Source organism: Melanotaenia boesemani, chromosome 14 (assembly GCF_017639745.1).
Source record: "Melanotaenia boesemani isolate fMelBoe1 chromosome 14, fMelBoe1.pri, whole genome shotgun sequence".
NCBI classification, from domain to species: domain Eukaryota; kingdom Metazoa; phylum Chordata; class Actinopteri; order Atheriniformes; family Melanotaeniidae; genus Melanotaenia; species Melanotaenia boesemani.
This window is the reverse complement of record NC_055695.1, coordinates 19,961,764-19,985,168: the sequence shown is the minus strand read 5'-3', so window position 1 is coordinate 19,985,168 and position 23,405 is coordinate 19,961,764. Positions and strand designations below refer to the sequence as shown.

At 39.3% G+C, this 23,405-nt stretch overlaps 1 protein-coding gene across 1 annotated transcript in view; it reads right to left on the bottom strand.

Moving 5' to 3' along the window:
- Positions 1-8,448: 8,448 nt before the first annotated feature.
- The window catches only part of faf1 (Fas (TNFRSF6) associated factor 1), a 69,833-nt gene continuing 54,876 nt past the window's right edge, over positions 8,449-23,405 (bottom strand). The window contains exons 16-19 of the mRNA XM_042006486.1: positions 22,713-22,793; positions 22,283-22,360; positions 18,194-18,409; positions 8,449-9,438 (exon numbers count right to left, since the gene is read on the bottom strand). Coding sequence (XP_041862420.1) covers positions 9,355-9,438; positions 18,194-18,409; positions 22,283-22,360; positions 22,713-22,793 — 459 coding nt within the window. The 3' untranslated portion in view covers positions 8,449-9,354. The remainder of the gene's footprint in view (positions 9,439-18,193; positions 18,410-22,282; positions 22,361-22,712; positions 22,794-23,405) is intronic.

Below are 23,405 nucleotides of genomic sequence, written 5' to 3'. Positions count from 1 at the left end.
ATGCCGTCATGCTTCCAGAGATTTAAGAAGTCCACGACGCACAGAGCCACAAAAGGACAACGTGCTGCAAGCCACCTGCTCCCTCACCTGTTCGCTCAGGAGATAATTCACGCAGCTATTGGAGTTCAGATTAAAAAGTTATAGATGTTGTCTTTAATCAACAATTGTCAGTACCTTGGAGGATGAGGCTGAAAGAAAAGGCTGCTCGGTGCGCTGCAAGCAGCGAGTGTGTGCAGCCCAGCCTCTCTCCCCTCCCAGGCTCATTGTTTACTTTCTGAATCACTGTAAGCAAATGCCATCTGTTTCCCTCGCTGCTGTCATCTGCACCTTAATTACCTAGCCAACAGGCTAATAGAGAAGATATTAAAACTACATCTTTTTGACATTCAAAGTAATTATCTGCAACGGCGACGATTTCGCTTGGTTGAAAATTGCCCGTTCTCCAGTAAACAAGTGATAGTTACAAACAGCAGAGAAACCCAGCGTTCACTGAAGGGGTGATAGACCTGACTTTTTTACTTTAGGATGAATTAGAAATAAAGCAGCTTGCACGTTGCATTATTCGGAGACAAAACAAAAAGGAAAGTGAAACCTCCCACTTAATTACGGTGCTAATTTCATTGGTGATAAGAGAATTTAAGTCATATTTTCACAGTCAACTTATAAGGCTTATATAACAAGTGAAGTACACTTATGAAGTTATCTGTGCACTTACGTCATGAGGTTCTGGTTTGGCTAAACCGAACGAAAAGTTTAATAGAAAGTATGCTATAAGCTATATGATAAGGATTAAGTTAACCATTATTCCTCCAGGCCCAATTAAAAAATCCCCCCCGCGCAATTAAAATTGACTGTGAGCACTTAGAAAATCCAACATTCTTTTAACCACTTCATTAGGCCTATGCATAAAAAACTATAAGATGCTTTTAGTTCTTTCAGGAAGGCTGCAGACGAGTGGGGTTTTAACACCCTTTTAAGATCTCAACAAAGGCCATGCTTGACCCAACATATGTAGCAGCATGTTTCCGCTGCCCCTGCACCCCGGTGCGGCTTTCTAGCGGCCTGTCCCACTGCCGCTGCCCCGCCTGCAGCCCGGCTGGGCCCGGATCCCCTCCCGTGCTCTCCCGCCGCAGCAGCCGGCTCTGTCACGCAGAGCCAGAGGTTAGAGTAGCAGTTAGACAAGGGGCCGCGAAGAAAAGAAACGCACGGGGGTTTTTCACTGAAGTATTTACACGCTTGACGGGCACAACGAGTATAGGCCCCAGGCTTACAGACAAGAGGTTGTTAACCTGCCACTTCACACCAGCTCCACTGCGCCGCGGAAATGGATCAGGATAAATGCATTCCTTTAAAGACAGAGTCAGGGGAGCAGTGAGGCCTGGACACACATTGTTGGGGAGTTTCTAACCTCCGTTTTACGCTCAATACAGTTACGCGCAGAAAAAAAAAGTATGGGAAATGAACAGCTTATGGCTGGATAATTAGGGTTTCTTTTTAGTCCAAAATCATGACTTACTGTTTGTATTTAATCACGTTAGTTGCTGATTACCATAAAGACGGTATCATTTTTGTCCTATAATTAACAAGGGAGGTCTTCCACCTATACTTATAGTAATTCTGAACAGTCAAACAGGAAATATTAATACTTTATGTCGAAAATTAAATCTTATACAAAAATAAACAATATCATATATTAAGAAATTCGATACCTTGAATATCAAATATGATTATTTTTAGGATTAAATACAAACATAAATAAATGTAAATAGTTAAATAAATAAATAAATGGTGCTTGCAGCCTGTAAAAGCCCGCCTTGCAAAAGTCAAAAGCAGCCTGCGCTGAAGAGGCACTTGAGCTAATGAGACAGACAGAGGTCTCTCAAGCACCACTCTTCAGCCGCTAGAATAACACTTATTTGTAAATGGGGATAACCCTGCAGCGGCGTATGAATATTTCAAAGATTTGCAGGGTCTCTGTCTGCCAGAGCAGTTGGCCAGAATTCAGGCAATCTCTCCCTCTCTCACACACACTAAGACACAAACACAAAATACTTTTTCTTCTTTTTGCCCCCAAGGTAGGTTGGCAGGGATTATCTTTGTTTAATGAATGGGCTACAAGTATTCATCAACACGGCGAGATTATTGGGCTCTCTCGCCCTCTATTCTGCACGGACTATAGTGGCATATAACTCCAGAGTGTGTTTGTGTGTATGTGTGTGTGAGAGGGGGGGGGAAAAAGACAGAGACAGACCTACACACTGCAGCCAATTAAAATGCACTCTCCCCTGCTCTATCCCTCCACATCTGCCTCCTTTTCTCCACCAACGAATGGCGCAGAAAAGGAAGCTCATGAATAGGCGCTCATTGAGATCACAGATGGAGTATGGCTTTCTTTTTGCTAGAAATTTGAGAAACACCATTGTCCCCAATCAAAACTCAATGTGTTCGCCTACAATGGTGCCGGCTTTGAGCCGCGCCGCTTCAATTGGCCTTGTTTTTGAAACTTGAAGTGTTCAGCACAAAGACTTGGCCTTCCAGGATGTCACCAGTGTGTGTGTGCGTGCGCGTCCAGAGAGAGAGAGGGGGGAGACAACACAATTAATATAAAGCTGTAATTACTCCCCCTTCACGCCGCTGCACCTATTCAAGACCCCACTGGTCCATTTATTGCTTTATCCCATGCAGTTGATAATCCGAATACCACTGGTTTTTATTATAAGGCCTCTGCGCGCGTTGAGGAGACAGATCTGAAAGTGAGGGTGAAGAACAGTTTTATAAATAAACGTAGCGACAAGCCGACAGAGGCCTAGGGATTCTGCTCCGACACATTTTAAACAAGGGAACATAAGATACCAACAATAAACCAGACATTATAGTGTTTTTTAAAACCCCTCATTTCTCTTATTTGTATATGTTTTTACAGAAATATTTTCAGATTTTTCTTTTTTTTTTATTCAGAGGGCAAAAATTAGATTTGGAGAAAAAGAAAGCAAAAAGGTTGGTGAAAGGAATCAGTCACAGAGGAAGCTGACTTTTCAAAATACAATAAAAATACGCTTTCTAAGATGTATTCAAATAATTAGTTTTATTTAAATTTTTCAAATGATTATTATTAAAGAAGAATGGATTTTATTTTATCTTTTTTTTCGGTTGAGTCCAGAGTGGCAGTTGTGTTGAAAGCGACCCCAGTTACAGGAGCCTACAAAAATTATGTTTGGACTGAATTCCATATCTAAGTAATAATGAATTAAAAGAAGATTAATGCACGCTTTTAACTTTCAGGGGAACATTTTCTTCATCCAGCCGCTGACATATTGCCTTAAAAAGAACAACAAATACTGTCTGCACAGCGGGAGCTGGGAAAAAAAGCTAAATTAAATTAAATAAATGTTAGGGGCACAATTAAAGTCTTTATTATCACTAATAAAAACAAATTTGATATTTTGATTCTAGGAAAAGGTGACCACATAAGGCAATTGAGCCTGATTAAAAAGCCTTGTGATAATTTACACTAACCTTCATGACTAAGAGAAATAAACAGATTATACCAAACAGCTATAATATTTGATAATAAACAGCAAATAAAAAAAGTCTTTAAGGCTGTGGAGTGCTGCAGAAAAATATGATAAAGGGACACGGTAAATCCTGATCTCTGCTGTTATTTAAGATAATCCAGCATCTGGATGCTATTTTTCCTCAAACTGATAACAGTTCTGTGGGATAAAAGTTGGACTAAAAATGCACCAAATAGAGGAAAATGTCACTTACTCACTTAATACCATCATCCATTAGTTGTCTTTTTATGCTAGTTGTCTAATTCAAGTAGATTCATATATATTTTCTAAAAAAAAAAAAAAAAAAAAGTTAATAGTCACCAATTACATCAATTTAGTGTGTAATACAAAATCATCCTTTGAAGTCAGCACACAAGTAAAGCACTGAAAAAAGATCTGAGTCTGTACATGTTTAAGCTTTAAAGGAATTCAGTAATTTCAAAGACAAATCTAATGAGATTTGTTACATGGCTGTAAAAAATGTGCTTTGTTTCTTCCAGATAAAAATCAAAGTCTCTTCATGTCCTTTGTGTCATTGACAAACAGAAGTGTAAAGAGAAGGAGACAGAGGGGCAGAGATGACCCTTCTTTTGTGCCCATCCAACAGTTTAAGCTGCATAGATTCTGTTTCTTTGGGCTGGGCCCATGTCTCTGAGAAAGTAAACTTGGAGTGACCCTCTAAGGTTAGGCCAGTCTGGGATATGGGCAAAGATCCTGTGATGCAAGGAGCTGCCCATGCTCTGGGATCTCATGGGTCCCACTTCAAAAGGAGGGAAGACAGATCACTGAGGAATTTTGTTCCCTTGCCATTGGGCTGCATTCTTGACCTCAGTGGGGCTGGTTAAACATCATGGACGCTTTCCCTCTTTTGTCATCAGAGAATCAAGACAGCAAACTGATGTTGCCATCACTGAATCCATGGTGGGGGAAACCAACAGAGCAAGCTTATTACCAAAGAGACTATTTCTGGTCACCCCCACCAGTGTCCGATTTAAGGGCTTCTGTGACAGGCGGTTATTAAGACATCCACCCAGACTCTGACGACAGTGTTATAATAAACAACTGATGTCCAACTTAAAAGAAAGAAAAAAGAGCTCGCAAAAAGGAACAGAATGTGTCCAAATTAATAAATAATGTGTTCATGTGACAGGAACTGAGTTACATTTCAGTTTCTTTTATCTCATTAGAATTAGATGTTTGTTTATAACATAGTCAAACATCTTTCCTCTTGCAGTTAAAAAACCTGATGACTTTTGCCAGCACATTAGAAATAATTCATGACAAGTTTGGTCAGGTATAAGAGAGGAATATCATTATGTCTCATCAGCACTTCCGACTTCATCACCATCATCAGCCGCAGCCGTACAAGAGAACATGCTTCTGCACATTTCCTTCATGATAGAAACTGTAATCTCACAGTTGAGAGGAGATGCACTATGTACGCTGCTCCCTGAGGAATACGCACTTTGACAGAGGAGCAGTGATGCACCTGTCTGCCTCTTTCATAAACACACTCGGCTTCACGCTCACTGAGCTCCTCTGCCTGTTCTGACCTTGCCCTCGCCCGGAGCTGCACGTGTCTGTACAACCAACACACACAAACACACTACTCTGCAGCAAACCCAATGATCTATGTCCACCCTAAATCTAACAAATGTCATCCAAAGACATTTCACTTTTGCCCTTAAAGCTTCAGGAAAGTTCAGCATCTGTCTTGAACTGTAAGGAGCTCCTATTCTGACTGGTCACTTTCAAGGACTCCTTACTGATTTTCCAGGTGTTGTTTGGCAGAACTGGGGGGCTAGACTGTAATGTACTGGGAGCAAGTTAAGGCACTGATAAAAAAAAACAAACATTTGTCATGGTGAGGAATCATGGCAAATACTGAAGTGCCTCATTGTGATTATAGACTCTTAATCATTAAAACCCAAAGCTAGGGTTTCACACTCACCAAATTCAAGCTGAATGTAAACACCTGCTTCAGTATTTTACATGTCTGGGGTCTTTTTGTGTGTTTCAGTCCCAGCAAAACCCAAATGTGATTATATATATATATATATATATATATATATATATATATATATATATATATATTCATCATTGGACATTTTTAAGACAGCATCCCCAATATGTCTTCTGCTTTAATAAAGGCCTGGGTACTCTAGGTTGAACTGTTTCTTTACAACATAAAATTCTGGTCACCATGACATGGAAAAAAAATATGTAAACTTTTATGAAAAAAAGAAAAACGCCTCTTCAGTTATTAAGCATGTGGTGGATTCATGTTGTGTGTATTAATGCTGAGGCCAGTGAAGCAGGAAATGTTTGACTGGCGATAAAAAAAACAACAACACGAATCATTATTTAGAAATTTCTAGAAGACAATTCTCCATAAAGAAGCAGGAAGGCTAGGCTTCTACAAAAGGATTGAGATCCTTGACAGCAAGCTGAAGCTTGAAATCCTCAAATCAAAAAAAATCTGCTGACAGACCTCAGAGGAATGCACCGAAGAAACCAGAACCTGAGGAATGGATGAAAATTCCCCTCAAAACTAAAAGTCTTATAAGCTGTCATACTTCTTAACTGGATGATTTTTTTCTTTTCTTGCTAATCATGCAGAAAGTGGAACTTTTTTTGTCTCTCTCTACTTGTAAAACTAGAAACGGCTGAGAAATATGAACAAAAATGTAATGAGAAAGAAAAATTGAGAGGATTTGCTGTGCTGTTACTTTGCTATTTTCTCTCTCTCGAGCCTTAGGCAACATCGCTTGTCTGGTCAAACCGGGGGAAACTCGTCTGACTGAGCACATTAGGTCGACTCATTCCTGACGTGAGAAAACACAGCCAGAGCTAAACTGACAAACACCTGCTCACTTGAAGATGTCTCTGAAACATTTGGTTTACTTATGTAACCCCTTTGTTCAAAACAACCTTTTAAAGTATTTTGAGTTGTGTATTTTCCAATAATTCCATGACAGATAGATGTTTGACCCGAAAGGACTGAATATCCAGCGAGTAGGAGTTGTCTAGACAAAAATGACTGGCTGATGTCCAAGGTCAGAGGAGAATGGGCAGACTGGTTTGAGATAATATAAAGTCTAAAGTAACTCAAATAACCACTGGTTAGAACCAAGGTATGCAGAAAACCATGTCAGAACACATTTTGAACCTTGAAGCCGATGGGCTACAGCAGCAGAAGGCCACACTGGATGCCACTGTCAGCAAACTACAGGACACTGAGGATACAATTTGTGCAGGATCACCAAAATAGGAGAATAGCAGACTGGAAAAATGTCACCTGGTCTATTAAGTCTCAATTTCAGCTTCCATATTCAGATGGTAGGATCAAAATTAGCTAAACAAACAAGCATGGATCCATTCTGCCTTCACTGGTTAAGGCCTCTGCTGGTGGTGTAATGGTGTTGGGGATATTGGCACCCTTAGGCCCCCTTAGTACCAACTGAGAATTGTTGAAACACCACAACCTGCCTGAGTGTTGTTGGTGAAGATATTCATGAAGGGGGTTCCACCCGGTACTAATGAGGTGTATGTAATAAAGTTGCAGTAAGTGTATACATTAATTTTAGATATTAGGTATTTTGATCACACTGATTTAGTATTACACTCAGTGCTGTTATCAGCATCAGGCCAATGATTTTGATAAATCAAGCAAACACTAGAAGAGAATAAAGACCTTCCAACGGTCTTAAGAGAAGGTCAGGAAGTCTAAACTTGGTCTTATTTTTCTCAAGTTAAAAATGAGAAACATTTCCATTTGAGTTCAATGGCTCAAATGTCTAAAATGTTCCAAAATTACCTGTAGGCAGTTTTCATTTATCAATACCAAAACATACAATCTTTGCACAAATAGGGCATTTTAAAAGACACTTATAGTAAATGTAATTGGCCACTATAGTGCATTTATGAATACCACTTTATAATTTCCCAAACAAAATTGCATTCTCAGATGTGTATATTGAAGTGCAAAAAGTGCACATTTGAAGGTTTATTGTGGACAACTCATCACACAGCATCCACAAGTTGTGTTTAGTAGGAAGTATAAATTTTTACATGCAGCTCTTCTCTGTTGCTTCCTGAAATTGTCTGTCAACTGTAAAAGAGAAAACTGTCAAATACAATATGTGAAATACAACCTTAGAGCATTTTAGTGAACATGGATCCAGTTCTACCCTCGTTCCATTTCATTATGTATAAACAATATAATTCAGATGCTGAGAATTCTGCCAGAAGTTTGATTAAGTTGCTTAGTGTGACGGGGGTTCACAAACTTTACCTTTAACTGACAGAGGAGCTGTGCTGCAGATGGAGGGCTAAGCCTGTGTGATCTCTCCTTGTGGGAGGCACAATATTGTGTGGCTCATGTTAGCGTGTGGTGTCTGAGTGAGGATATTAAAACATTTGTTAAGAGAAGAATGCAAAAGGTCTGCCTGTGGTGACAGAAAAGTGATTTTGCATTACTAAACTTTGGTACAAAAAACAAAGCTGGATCATTAGAGAAGACTGTGTTCTGGTTGTACTCAGACTTGTGTTTTTACTTGGACAATCCTGTGAAACACTGGACTTGATGCTCCCCAGCAGCCAGTGTCACAAAAGTGCATTTTTTTAGAATTTACCATTGTAACTCACACTTCGATTTTTGGTTTTAAAAAAAACAACTAATATTTCACAGCCAGTAAACAAAGCTCACAAAAATGATAAATCTCCTAATAAAAATAAACTTTTTACCTCCTTTTGGTCTATCTGCCTAATGCCCAAACACCACTCTGAAGAGAGCCGCTACATAGCAACTGATACCATTTTAAAATAAATTATACGAGGATGCAAAAGACATGTTTGTGTGTGTAAGTTTCAACAGATTTTCAAGTGAGCCAAATGGATGTTCATAGTCATATATTTTTTATAATGTATATCAAACTAAAGCTAATACAGCATCAAACTTAAAAAGGATCAAGAGAAAAAGAAAAAAAAAAGAAAAAAAAGAGAGAAATCTATTGGCTTGTGAAGCAGTGGATTTTAAACCAGGAGAAAAGAGACTGCAGGGGTGACTGCAGATGCTGCAGGTTTCCCATCGAGTACCATCCCGCAGTGGACAACAGACGGAGGGATGCAGGGGGGAGGGATGGAAGGACAGAAAGTGGACTTTGGGCAAGGTAAAGAGGTGAATACAGGTGGAGATGAGACAGTCCAGCTTTCACGGGACAAAATCTCCTCTTGAACTTTATTTTATAACATTTTTTAGCTTTTTTCTTTTATTTCAAACACAAAAACCATGTTCTAAAAAAGCAGCCTCGGTGTGTTAAATGAGGAAATGGGGATAGAAGTCTGTTTTTTTTTTTTTTTTTGTTTTGTTTTTCCTGTGACAACGACCTGTCCACTCAGTCTCTCAACGCTGACATTGTTCTGTGGTGGTGGTGTGAGAGAACCATGACACAGCAGTTTGGAAACGTGAAGAGTGTGAAGAGCTGAGAGAGAAAGAGAGGTTCAGGGACATCAATGTTTGGCTGTGTGCTTGTGATTCTGTCTTTGCTCCTCTGTGCAACACGTGTACACCAGGCATTCATGTACCACGACCAGGCCGAGGGCAGAGAAGCTTATTTGCGCATGTGTGTCACTGGATGTGCATGCCAGTGTGTTATGTATATCTGAGAGGTCAGTGTGCATTTTGTGTGTGTACTGTAGGCCCAGATTGTGGGGAGGGGGCCATGCTCGGTGACTAATGTGCGTCCAGCCAGTTCATCAGTCAGTCACTGGGTCCTCTCAGCTATCAGAGGGCCGGCTCCTATTCTTTAGCTTCCAGAAAGAGCGTCTCCTGAGGAAACAACTTGGCCTCCAGCAGGGTTGAGCCTGGATCCAACTGGGTGATCTGAGAAGAGATAAAGTGATGCAGTAATGAGAAAGTTAAACGATCATCAAAAAAGATAAAATAAGCAATTCCTAATATTAAAGATGGATGCAGCATTATGTTCTGTAGTTTTTTTTTTCCAATTGAAACAATCATATTTATTGGCTCACAATGTTCTGAAAATGAAAAATCGACTCCATTTAAAACCATGACAATCATGAACAAGCATGTTCTGTAAAGTGAATCAGCAGTCTGACATTTTTAAATCATTTCATCTAAACTATTTAATCTGTGTTCTCAGATTTATCCATACTTGACAGGGACACTGAAATCCCTCTGTGACCGTCTCGCCATGTATTCCCTTATATTCAGCCTGGTGTTTGTGCTTGCACAAGAACGTGAACTGTGTTTGTTATTCTAACACCATGTTTAAAAAGAGTTTAGGCAGTAATGTGAGCAGTGAGAGTTTAGTTTCCCTAAGAGGACCATGAGGTTTGTTTTCTTAAAAAGGCTCCAATCCATGGCAAACTGATGGAGGTTACAGGACAGGGGTGTGTGCACGTATATGAGAGGCAGAGTGGAGGGAAATGAAAATTGAGGTTTTTTTTTTAAATGGTTAATAATGACTAATTTGAGCTGTGAAAAAAAAGTAGAGAAACATTTTATCTCTGTTGAAAATTACACAACAGCCATTTTCTAAGAGGAGAAAAATAATGCTGTACCACCCACGACGCAGCTGATTGAGTTAGCTAACATGAAGGGGGTCTGACCTATGTTTTTTTCAAAAACGGACAGTCTGACTCTCCCTGACACCCACCACCCCTGTGGGCCTCTTAGCTTATGTGAGCTAATCACTGGAGGGGTAGTGTTACATTGGGCCAATCTAACACCTGGGCTGAATGGGCAAGGTGGTGTGACACTGAGATGTGTCCGGGGCTTATCTGATGACTGCTGCATCAGCCTCTCTGATTAGGAATCCTTTTCTAACCTCACAGTGGGATAATTAGCTGACTCCCTGTACCTGCTGTAGAAGGTTGGAGGGCAAGCCGGCCGCCGTAAAGGTCAACCTCCCAACAAGCAAAGTGACATCTCTCACACAGACTATTGGAGGGAAGGAAACATGACCTCTGACCATGAACTAAACCACAACTTCACCTACACTGGCCTTATCCAGACCTGTAACAAGCGTCCTATTTATTTTAAATCTCTAAAAAATTATTTTTTGTAATTTTGTCAATTTTCACTCACATGCTTCTAAAAGATAACTCATTTTATTTTTCTGCCTTATATTTACACCAACAGAATAAAGATACCCTTCAATAATAATAATTCTTCTTAGCTAGAGGGTGTTGGACTTGGAGAGAAAAAAAAAGATGGCACGTAAAATAGGGGAAGGGGATGAGGACCTATCAGCATCAGACAACCTCTCCATCTCCCATAGGTGTTTGTAAAATGTCACACCATGTGCAAGCTGAGATCCTTGACTCCACATTTTTTCATCTCCTCCTCATCTCAATGTGTCATTAAGACTCTTGACTTCTCAGTGGGGAGCAGGCAGGGAGGGGCCGCCACATCATACTCAAAGCCTTCACCTAGTCGACTGCCTGACAGCACAACGGGGGGGGGGGTTCATGCCATGAACAGAGCTTGTGTGTGTCTAAGGGTGTATGTGTGTGCAGGAGCTGCAAACATGTTCTATCCCAATGGTGGAGAGAAACGACCAAAAGGGCTGCTCTGTTCCTTTTCCCAGATCAGGAGCTGTGCATCACAAATGGCTGCAATGCTAATGAACCCGACAGGCTGTTATGACACCACAGCATCAGGTAGGAGTAAATGAGGCTTTTGGGGTGGAGCAGGTGTGTGTCTGTAGACTAAATACGAGTGTATGTGTAGTTGTGTGCTTTCAGAGTAAAAACCAGGGATGAGGGTTTGTGCGCGCACGTGCACCAGGGAGAGACAACGGGGAGAGAGTCAGCATCTGACTCTGAAAAAGAAAGTAGGGAAACAAGATGCCACACTGACACAGGAGACGGGCGCCATCGGTGATTGTTTACATTGTTATCCAATTAACAGACCATAAGCATGGAGGCATCTGTCAACAAACAAAGCTGTTGTTTTTCATCTGCTCTGCCTAAGCCATATTCTCTCTTCTTCTGCCTACACAGCCATGCATACATGCATGCATACATATATACATAAGACAGACAAAATCTAGCTCTCTGCTTTGCAGTTTGTTTTTAACCTTTAGTCAATATTTTTCTAATTACACGATCAAACCAATCATCACAATTGGGTAAATGTTTAAAAGATTAAATTATTTTCTAAAGGTTCCTTCAGACCAACATTTAGAAAAATAACATCTGAAAGTAATTTAAAACTGAGATAAATAAAATAAATAAACAGAATAAGACCTGGACTAAACTGTAGGTCTTATGTACATTGTGAATCAATATTACCACGGATCTTTGCTTTAATATTAAAACTGAACACAAACAAAAAGACAGATAGTCATTTTTGCCAATCTGTTATTTCATCTCCATTCCTTTAAGAACTTATAGGACAAAATATTTAGCTAAAATACACCACCTATTTGTTCTGAAACATCAGATTTTAACAGCTAAAATTACATAAGTAGTAATTAATGTGAAGTTTAAAATAAACACAATTGTCAATCATTTGATTCAAATGAATAAAACACACTGATAAGAGAGGAGGCGACACTAAGCAACGCTCAGCCATGAAAGAAAAGCAAAATAAACACAGGCCCTCAAGATGCCCATTTCCAACATAATCAAACGTGCAGCTGAAATAACGCATTTTTAATGAAGCCATTACAGGCTCTGCTATGTTAATTAAAACCAAATAACTTGTCTGTTTTAAACTAGTGTTGTCAAGTGTTTATTTGGCCAATTACAAAAGCAGTGGGAGATCATTATCTGCTGCCAGGAGCGTTGACAGCATGTAGTGCTGGGGCGTGAACAGAAAAGAACAGAAAAGAGTTCGGTACTTCAAAGGGAAAAATACGCTGCACAGGCTGGACGGGGGGAGGACTGACGGAGAAAAAACTGAAAAATGGGGAACCAGAAAAAACAACCAGTGAAGAGGGGGGAAAATAGACAAATTTGTACTTAATATCATACAAATAAATTTGAAGGTTTTTTAAGAGTATAAAAAAGGAGGTTTAAATCAAGCTGGAAAGGGCACGAAACAATGTTATAAAGCTTGGTGTGTAAAAAGACATAAAGGCAGGACAAAAAGGAAAGTGGAGGGAAAATGGAGGCAGAGGGAGGGAAAGCTGGAGGAAAAAGCAAATACTGATTTGGGGGGGGGGGGGTTATCCCCAGAGTAACAACTCGGATAGACAGGTTTATTATTTTAAAATGATGCGTTTTGCATCCCCCCCCAAAACATTCCACACTTTGCTGAAAGGACCATTCTAACATCATTTGATGCAGCTGCAAATTAAAAAAAACTCTCAGCTTGTTTTAATGGCTGTATACAGACTGCTGTGTAATCCAAGACTGACTCTATAATGTTGACAGCAGAGCTCAGTGGGGGTCATACCATCTGTTGCAGGACTCCTCGTCCTTATTGTGACTGAAGATCATTATATATATATCACGGGATATGTAGTTGGAATCGATTGAATGACTGATGATAATGGGAAAAATTTAAATATCTATATATCTGAATATCAAGGTTCTTTGCAAATCACTGCTTAAAACTTTTTCTCTTTCAGCAAATGAATGCAATAAATTTAATTTTGCTAAGTGAAGATAAAACATCTCAATGAGGTACACTTGACCACATGGTTTTACCACACACTCTACAAAGCTGTGGTCTGTGTTAGATAAAATATAAGTCTAGAGAAGTAATGAAACTACTTTGAAAATAAACTGCTTCAACTTCCTTTAAGTCTTCCCATGACTCTTTCAGACAGCAGGACAAGAAAAACAAAACACAGCAGCTTAACAGATGTAAAATCTATTTCAGCACAAAGCACAGTTTATTTTTTGCCATTGTTTATTATTTCTGCATCTCAGGTTTTGTGTAATAATCATTTTGGCATGTTCGTCTTCAGAGCTGGAAGAAGGATTAGCAGAAGGTGAAATAAAGTACAGTATCACAGTGAGAAAACTAATACACTTGTTTGACATGATTTGGGTATCTGTGAGCAGCTGGGCAGGAAGAGACGACTGCAAATCATTTCAACAGCAGCCTAAACATTTTCACCACATGCTGAAGGAAGAAGACCTCAGGCCTTTCAACAAAGGTTTGTGTTCAACAAGTATCAAAGAGAAAATGGGGGAATTCTTGAATGAAAAGCTGAAAACTGAAACACTAAAAGTCTCCCCCCTCTTCCTCAAACTCGCTGACAGTCATAGAAACGGAGAAAGGGTTAGTTCCCTGAGCACGGCTAAGCCTGGTACAAATGATGCCAGTGTAAGGCCTGCTGTAGTGCTGAGGAGATAAGCCACTGATACCAAATGTTGAGGAGGATACCAAGTCCAAAAACTGGAGACTAATAGACATTTACTGGCAAAGCTTCAGGAAGGTGGCAGCAGCATGAATCAGACACATCTGATCATTCATGTGGATAAACTAAGTTTATAAATTTGAATAAGCCTGCCTTTCTAGATATACCTACGCAGAAATTTCTTTTTTTCCTAAAGAAAAAATATGATGTCCAGCTTTACTTGATTTAGTAAAGTTGGTTTGGGGAAATTTTCTATCTTGTGCTGAGATAAAATGAAGACCTACAGAAAAAGTGGCTGCTTGAAAAAGTCAAAAAGGTTTCAACAGTTGTGCAGTATTACAAATGCAATAGTGGTCTATCCTCTATCCTCTGATCCTGGCAGAGCAACAGTGAGAGCGTCTGGATGGGATGGAAGATTTCTATGCTCTCTCTCATTTAATTACAACACAGAGCTGCAGGATTAGACGGGGCCTGTGTTCACAGCCTCATACTGGCACTGCCACCGAGCTGCTTCCCTCCTCTCTTCCCACAAATCTCTCGCCTTTCTGTTTTCTGGAATTATCTCCTATCCTCCTACTTTTTAATATCTTCGCCACTTGTCTTCTCTATCCTTTTCTTTTTCAGACTGTTTCTCTGATTAAATCTTTTCTTTGTTCACGCTTTTTGTTTTCTCCATTCCCTTTCTCACCAGTCCTGAAGCCACCATCCTCCTCTTGCTTCTTTCCCCCACTAATCCTCCCATCCTGTTTTTGCTGGAATTTCATCTGCGATGCAGACACATCTTTATCTCTGTCTCAAACACATGTTTACTCTTGATTATAAAGAGACAACTGTGAATCCTTTAAGTGACAAAGTTGTGAGCGGGGCATGTGTTTGCTTGAAAATATTTGTGTATTTGTCAAATTGTGTGATTGTGACGAAATTGAGTGTGAGCTACGCGTTAATGTGTGTGTCACTTTGAGGTGTTTGTGCTCCTGTGGTCTCTACAGATTGCGATGGCACACTGCCTGGGCAAGCCTACACACACACACCCACACACACACACACACACACACACACACACACACACACACACACCTCTATACAACCACTACCACCCATCCACATTCACTCCTGTTTTGATTAATGGAAATCCAGCAGCATGGCTAATTAAACTGGCAGTTAAAACAGTGCTCATTAGCGTGCTACCACGAGCATGGCGACCAAGCCTTCTAATGAATGGTTGTAGCTAGCGGAGTGATGCCAGGTATCAACAGAAGAGCCATAGAGAATTCTGCTGTTAGTGCTGACAACTGTATCCTAACACAGTCAAAGTGTACTGTACACACAAAGGACTGATACTAATTAATATTCACTGAATACTGAGCGCGCAGGTGGATGGATAAACAGACGGCTTAACTTGCTCCAACACAGGTGCAAGTAAACAAAGGCAGTGATGCAGAGGTAAGGCAGGAGCACATAAACAGTAAAACTAAGATGAGGAGAAAATAAGCAAAAAGCAAAAAAACAACCTTCAGTCACAAAGATTATGTTAACCATTGTCCCTGCCACTCTGCATTCACAGCCATGGCCTGAGGTTTCAGCTAAGAGCCAATTACAGCTGAGGATCTTTCCAGCAGAGATGTCAGCGGTAGTTGAGAACACATCCTAACCTGCTGATACTCTCCTGGTAGTAGACACAGTGGAAGGGTGTAATCAGTTTCCATCTTGGTGTGAAGATTTTAGCGCACCAATAAATTTAACAGAACTCAAGATTAGGAAGCAGTACAACCAATGAAGCATCTGCTTTGCCCCAAACTTGTACTGCAGCTTGTTGGCTCCAGACACTGAGACAACCTAAAACCACAGACAGACTTGTGGCATGTTCTCCAAAATGCTTGAAACAACAAACAGCCCTCCGCTTGAGTAACTTTTACATCTGTGGAACATGGTTCCTAAATTAAAAATATTGATAAGATTTAGTTGTTTTTATTTTTTTTTTGTTCAGTGTGTGTGTCCTGATAAAAAATTCTCCAAAAAACTTAACATTAATTGTCAATACTGTACAGATTCAAAGTTTGAGTTCGATAATTGTTTATCAATTATTCACATTCACAGTTTATACGCAAACTTTAAAAATATTAATGAATGTGTAAATCAGTTCACCAAACTGAAGAAATGTTTGCAATGTTGAAAATCATCGTTATCTGTAGAGATTTTAACACAGACATGTTGAATCCCAACAAGCATGCGATGACAGACGAGTTTGTCGCTTCCATGTACAGAATGATCCTCTATCGACTCATAGCTAAGTCGAGCAGGATAACATCACATACTGCCACACTAAGTGATAATATTTTTACTAACAACGAGGTGATTGAGAAGTTCAATCATTTTTTGTTAATGTAGGAGTTAAACTGGCAAAGCAAATAGATAATTAACAACCCAGAGAGGCTGGGAGTACTGAGAATCATGAAGACAGAAATCCTTGATCTTAAGAGCTGTAAATAAAAAGGAAATTATAGATATCAATAACTGTAAAAAATAAAACGTCTAAAGATTGGAATGAAATTGACATGACTGTAGTAAAAATAGTCCCTGATGGTATTGTTGAACCACTACTAGGAGTGTTCATAGAATTAAAAAAAAGCTTTCGAAACAATAGATCATGACATATTACTAAAAGAATGGAACAAAATGATATAAGAGCGGTTGTTTTAAATTGGCTAAGAAATTATCTTAAAAACAGGCAACAGTTTGAGCAGACAGGTGAGTTTAGGTCATGTAATTTAAACATTACACATGGAGTCCCACAGGGGTCAGTGTTAGGACCCAAATTCGCTACATGAATAACATCTGTAATGTATCAAATATTTTGAAATGGTTTGTTTCTGCAGATGGTACTACCGTTCTCTATGCAGTTGAGAATTTGCAGCAGTTGTTAGATGTGGTCATGACAGAACTGAGAAAGCTGAAATTATGGTTTGATAAAAACAAATTATCATTGAATTTGGACAAAACTACATTTTTTGGTGTTTGGTAATCACAAAATAAACATACAAGTGAAAATGGTGATTAATGATGTAATGATAGAAAGAGTATATGAAAATAAATTTTTAGGTGTTATACTTGACTAAAACCTGTGCTGGAAATCTCATATAAAACATCTGAGTTCTAAATGGTCTAGAAGGATTGATGTTTTAGGTAAAGTTCAGCACTTTCTTAACCGCAATGCAATGTATACCGGTACCCTAAATTGTTTATTCTGCATTCTTGTTAATTAGTTCTGTTGCCATATTTCATTTACTTCATTGAGGTGTGCAGTAACATTTACAAAAGCACCCTATAGCCATTATACACATTATAAAAGCAATGAGGATAGTGCACAATGTAGGCTGCAAAGATCATACTAAACACTTTGAGTGGAAGGCATTAAAATTTGTGTATTTGGTGAAGTACAACGCATTGCAAATAGTATACAAAGCAAGAAATAATTCACTACATGATAACATACAGAAACTGTTGCTGGAGAGAGGGGGGGATATGACTTAAGATGAAAGAACTATTTGAAACAACCTTGTGTGTGCACGACACTCACAGTAAAAGTATTGGCTTTCCGCCTGTAGGGTAACCCTATGGCAGGGGTGGCCAACGTCGGTCCTCGAGGGCCCCAATCCGGCAGGTTTTCCAGATTTCCCTGCTCCAACACACCTGACTTAAACTAACAAGTCATTGTGGAGATCCTTATAGGCTGTTGGATCCATTTAATTTGAGTCAGGTGTGTTGGTGCAGGGAAATCTGGAAAACCTGCTGGATTGGGGCCCTCGAGGACCGACGTTGGCCACCCCTGCCCTATGGAATAGTTCAGATGAAAAAATCAAACTGAGTACAAATGTCATTCAATTTAGGAAGACTATAAGCAAAAACTGTTTGAAATGTATCGACCTGAGGAAGATTAACATCGTGTCGTCTAAGGGGTTGGTCAGATTATTCTTAATGTATATATTTGTTATGAGCAGGCTACTGTGTTGAATATGAAGAGGTTCAAATAATTAGGCGATGTAAAGTTATTGGTTAATTAGAGCAACAAGGGTATGCCTTGAAAAGCTTTTGCTTTTTCCTAGTCCTTTTCGGACAGTAGCGTAAATTAAAAGGAAAAAAAGATTTTTGTTTTTTCTCCATTTACTTTTGTATTTGTAGACTATTGTATTTGCAATACTTTATGCTGTTCATTTTTAAAGATTTTGAAATAAACTCAACTGAATTGAACTGAATTCAATTCAATTAGATAATTGGACAGACAATAGGTTTACCACTCACATTTCTACGAGGGAAGGTAGTGAGGAGCTTGAACTCTTCAAAAGGGTATCCCTTCGAGGCCACAAAATCCAAGAGGACCTGAAGCTTACAGCTGCCCAGAAAACGCCTTTCCAAAAACTCGCCACTTGGTGTTCTGATTCTCAGTTTGCTGATTTGTTCTCCTGATTCTTCGTCAGGCTCTGGAGGTAAAGCCTGCTCCAATGACAAGCGGATAGCCTGGGAGAAAGAAAAAAAAAAAGAGAAAACAATTTTGTCAATACAGATCACTGATGATTTTGGAGACTGTTCACTGATATCAGACATGTTTGCATACAGGTGTTGGTGAAGTCCAGCTCTCTTCAATGCTGCAGCAATTTCTTCTTTTTTGCAAGCCAGCAGGCATTGTTATGGACTTGTTTCAGTATGTATTGCGACTTAAGCAATCATATTTTTATACATTACCATAACAAATTCACCACAGTGAGCTTTAGTACCTATTCTCTCAATTACAAAGACAAAAAAACTCAAACAGAAGACCTGATTCTTCTAAGTTAGCTTCTTTGGATGCTTTAACACGATACGAAAACATTTGAAAAAAATATTTGTACAAAACATACCAAAAAATCAAGAATACCACTGATAGATATAAAAATTAAACAATATTCACCAAACATGTATGAAAATCTAAAATCAGCTTCCTGAATTGGATTTCTGCAATGTAGCTTCACAAAAAATGAAACCATCCACTAAGAATTTTATTAAATTAGTTGCCCTGCGTCTCACCCTGTTCCCTGAAGTCTGGTGTAGCTCTTAAGTTTGCCAACAGCCAAGTGTAGCCTTCTAACAAGATCTCTGTTTGCCTCATTGGGCTGAGACTGATCTTGATAAATATCACTGTGTCCATTACAGATAGTTTACAGTCTTGTTAGACATAGCTAATTTTACAAAATTTAAATTTTATATTATTATCTACAGCAGGGGGTAAGGGTGTCTTTTCCCACAAAGACAATATCAACTGTCTTCTTTCGTGGCAAAGCTAATCAATTCTCCTGAGTTCCAAAAAACGTGCTCCAGCTGCTCTCTCAAGCTTTCCACTCCCCCCCACCCCCCGGTTGTTGTTCCTGTTTGGCCTGCCGGGGAGCATATGCTGTGACAACACGCCCCGGCTTTATTTACACACCATAATGCAATTATATTTCATAAGAGTGTACAACAGTAGCTCATTAGCAGCTTCTGGTGTTGGGTGGGCAGGGTAGGGCGCGTGCCGCTCCGCCATCAGCTCCCCCAGGTATACGAGCTGATGCTGACTGAGTTAAAGGGGCCTCTGGGGACAACTCACACATACACACAAAAGACAGGAGTGTGCATGGTGGTGGAAGCACAAATGTAGAGACTCAACCTCAGACACAAGCATAAACACCCACACAAGTGATAGGTTGCATCCCAAAATAAACCACAGGACACACGTCTGGTCTAGCTTCTGGCCCATGTAGCGCAGCACAAATAATCAGGAGCATCTCTTGTCCATTCATCCGCCTCAGCAGCTCTGATCGGCTAACCACAAAAAGCAAACAGATGACAAACACCTCACAGCCACACAACTGTATGCTAAGATCCAATGAAGGAGGTAATAATAATGTCAGCTCACATGCAGCCTTGCAACCCCACCCCTGCTTCATGGGCTCCGACTTTCATGTCCCTTTTCTTTGTACAAAGGCGCAAAATCTCATAGAAGGCATTCCTTCTGGCATTGTACCCTCTCTGGTCGCAACCGGGGTTTATTTTGTTTTGTCTGCTGTTTCTTTAACATGCAGCATCAGGTCACTACTTTGTATGACTCATGTGAAAACTGTAAACAAGTAGAAAAGCCAATTATGACAGAATAAATTATTTCATCTTTGGGAGTGAAACAAACTGCAGATTTATGATTTAAACAAATAGTTATTAATGCTACAAAATAACGGTTTAATAAAACGGAAACATCAATATCTTACAAATTAGCTTCATCTAGCAAAATTATATCTGGCTCTAATGTAGTAAGTGAGGAATGGTTAGAAATAGTTGTCATTGTTAATCACTGTGATGTCAATACTGAAATCTAAACAATGACCTTGAAGTGGACATTGAATATGAATTTAAGCAATTTGTAACTATAAACACTAGTGGTTTGTCTTATGTATTTTGTTCTTAACCCAATTTTTTATTAAAAATATATAATTAATCACTCCTTAAAGGGATATTACATGTCAATCTATCAATTTTCTTTAGAAGAATTTTTAATACAAACAAAAGTTGCACCAAAATGCAGCACAACAAGAATAAATGAACCCAAAACAATAAAAACATCCTAAAAAACATCCTTGTCTAAAAACACAATCAACAACATAAATACACAAAACAGTGGAGGTGGGCCAATTCACTATTTAATCGATGCAACACATGCTGATTCAATTACGATTCATAAATGTTCAAAATGGATTATTTTTCATAATAATTAAATGACATGAACACAGCTGCAAAGTGTGGCAGGAACATAAAAGTTGCGCATTTCGCAAACAGTAAACAACAGAGATACCAAGAAGGCAGCAGGTAGCCTTTTTAGGCTGAGCATGAGATTTACTCATCAGGTTTGAAGGCTAGTGTTTGGAAACATTTTGGGACAAATGTGAAGGGACAAGGCCTGGACAAGACTTACTTCATATATAAGTTGTTTAAAGTTAAAATAACATATAATAGTAAAACCCAGCCCAGGTTAGAGGAGTAGAAGAAGCCACCGATGTACATCTCTTGTTGCCCCTAGCTATTCGCTTACACATTTTTCCTTAAGATTCCATGGAAAAATATGAATATAATATGAAAAATATGTTGGGTATGCGTTGGGTTTATTTATGGTTTGACATAAAAGGGGGTGGAGATAAGTTATTTTGGTTACTTAATTGAATGGATACTGAATATATTTAAAAGTATTAACTAGACACCAAATGAGAAAAAAAACCCTGAGTGGGGGAAAAAAGGATGCACTGAAAGTCCTGATAATTGTTTAATAATCGAATCGAAGCACCCTGAATCATAATCAAATCGAATCATGAGGTACCCAAGATGACACAACCCTAGTTGCAAACTAAATATAAAATCAAAGCTTTTAATTGAAAACTTTATTTTTAAACAAAGAAACAACCAGAGTAACAGATTAAATTAAAAAGCACAATCCCACACACAAAAAGAAGTAACAGAAGACACCATTGTCTGGGTCAAACTGCTCCTGTTGGCTTTCACATTTATTCACATCGCAGCCTGCTAGCATTGGAGATTCTGCAGAAACCACTGAACTTGGGTAGACAAAATTAATTAAAATAGGAACACAGGAAAAGTTGGAATTATGTTTACTGTCGGTGCGTATACACACAGTTTGCTTAGCGGACTACAGTGACATAATTAAGAAGGCAAGGTCTGGGGCTCTTTTGTTAGCATGTTTAACTTAAGTGACAAATCATATAAGCGAACCGAGTCACCCAATACCTCAGGCTCTCTACTACTGAGTAAACAACAATCAACATAGACTACACTGTACTACTCTGGACTGTATTACAACGTTGGTGCCATCCTTACAGACAATTAGTTTTCCTGTATGCATGACATTGTGTCTGTGTATATGTGTGTGTTTTTCCCCTTTTCACAGACAATAATTGTTTTCAAGTGAATGTGTGTTTGCTTAGGTTGTGTGTATGTTTGTGCACAGGCCGGTCTACATGACTTGCCGCAGACTTTTGTTCACTTGGGTTTGAATATGATGCTGTGTGCTTTACCAGTGGACGGCATTTAAACAGAACAATGACTGTGTGTATGGAAGGTGATGTTCACAAGCACCGGCTCTAATGAGGATATTTCATTTAACTGAATGGCTATTTGCCTGTAAACCCACACTACACAGGCTTCACTGACTGGCAGGTTTCACCAAAACCACAATCTAATTGAGCCACTACAGTGACTATAGCAGCAGACTCACACATTCACTGTGCACTGGCAAAACATTAGTGTTCAGCCATGCGCTTATAATGATGACATATCACTTTCAGTAATGTGAAGATGATTTTAATGTTTTGTCCTCACCTCCTTTTCCTCCTCCTGCTCCTTTCTCATCTGTTCCAGGCGTACCTGTTCGGCCTCTTCTCTCTCTTGCACTTCTCTCTGAAAAGAAAAGAAAATCATTTAATTAAATGGGTCAACAAAACCAAAATACCTGGTAGTGCGCAATGCCAACTAACATGTCTTTCTTAACTGTGTCACTGTTTCAAACAACCTGTTTTTCTGGTAAATAAGCTCTTAATCCAGTAGGGGTATAAATCACAAGTTCGATTATGATGAAATATTCATTGATTCAATAGAAAGCCCTTCAATGTTTGCTATTACAAATTCTGCCATGGTACATATTTATTTAATTTGGACAATGTTCTGTCTTAACTTACTCCAAATGTTTACTCTCAAAAGCAGTAAAGGTGTACATGACTTACAAAGACAATTTGCTAAATTTTTTAACTACCTTCTTACGGTCAGCCTCTAAAGACAAACGATAGGCCTCATCCTGTTCTCTCTTCACCATCTCCCGTGCCTCACGCTCGTCCTGGGTGGATGGAGAAACAAAGTTAACAACATAATAAAAGATACACAAGAACAAAACATCTAAGCTGAGGTGCCGATTATAGAGGTCAGGAAGAACCAAGCAAAAGAAAATGCAGCATGTCAATTGTGGTTACATACAAACATCAGGTATGAAAGAGTAGCACAAGAGGGGAATTCATTGTAACTGGGCTGTCATTTACCAGAGCCGGAGCCCCTTTTATGTTTCCCATCTCAGTTTCACCCTCCCTTTCTCTTTCATTCATTCTGCCTCTCTCTTCCTGTTTGTACAGAGGGAAGGGGCCTTTCTCTTTTTTACCTGCTGTGGCTACAAAGTGTTTTATAAAGACTGGGTCTTAATACGAGTATCCATTGTGTTAACATTGCACAGCCATTAGTTTTCTATTTTTTGAAAGCCCATGCTGTGCCGTAGCCCGGATATGGCAAAGTAAGCTTATTGTGATGATCAGAGGGCTACTGTGCAGCTTGGCATTTGCTAAGCAAAATGACAGTATGTATTGTTGTATTGAATTGGAAAATGCAAAGATACATTTGTGCTTTTGGCTGACATAATAGAGGAATAGTGAAAGGAAACTGTAAAAGAATGGCAGAGAGG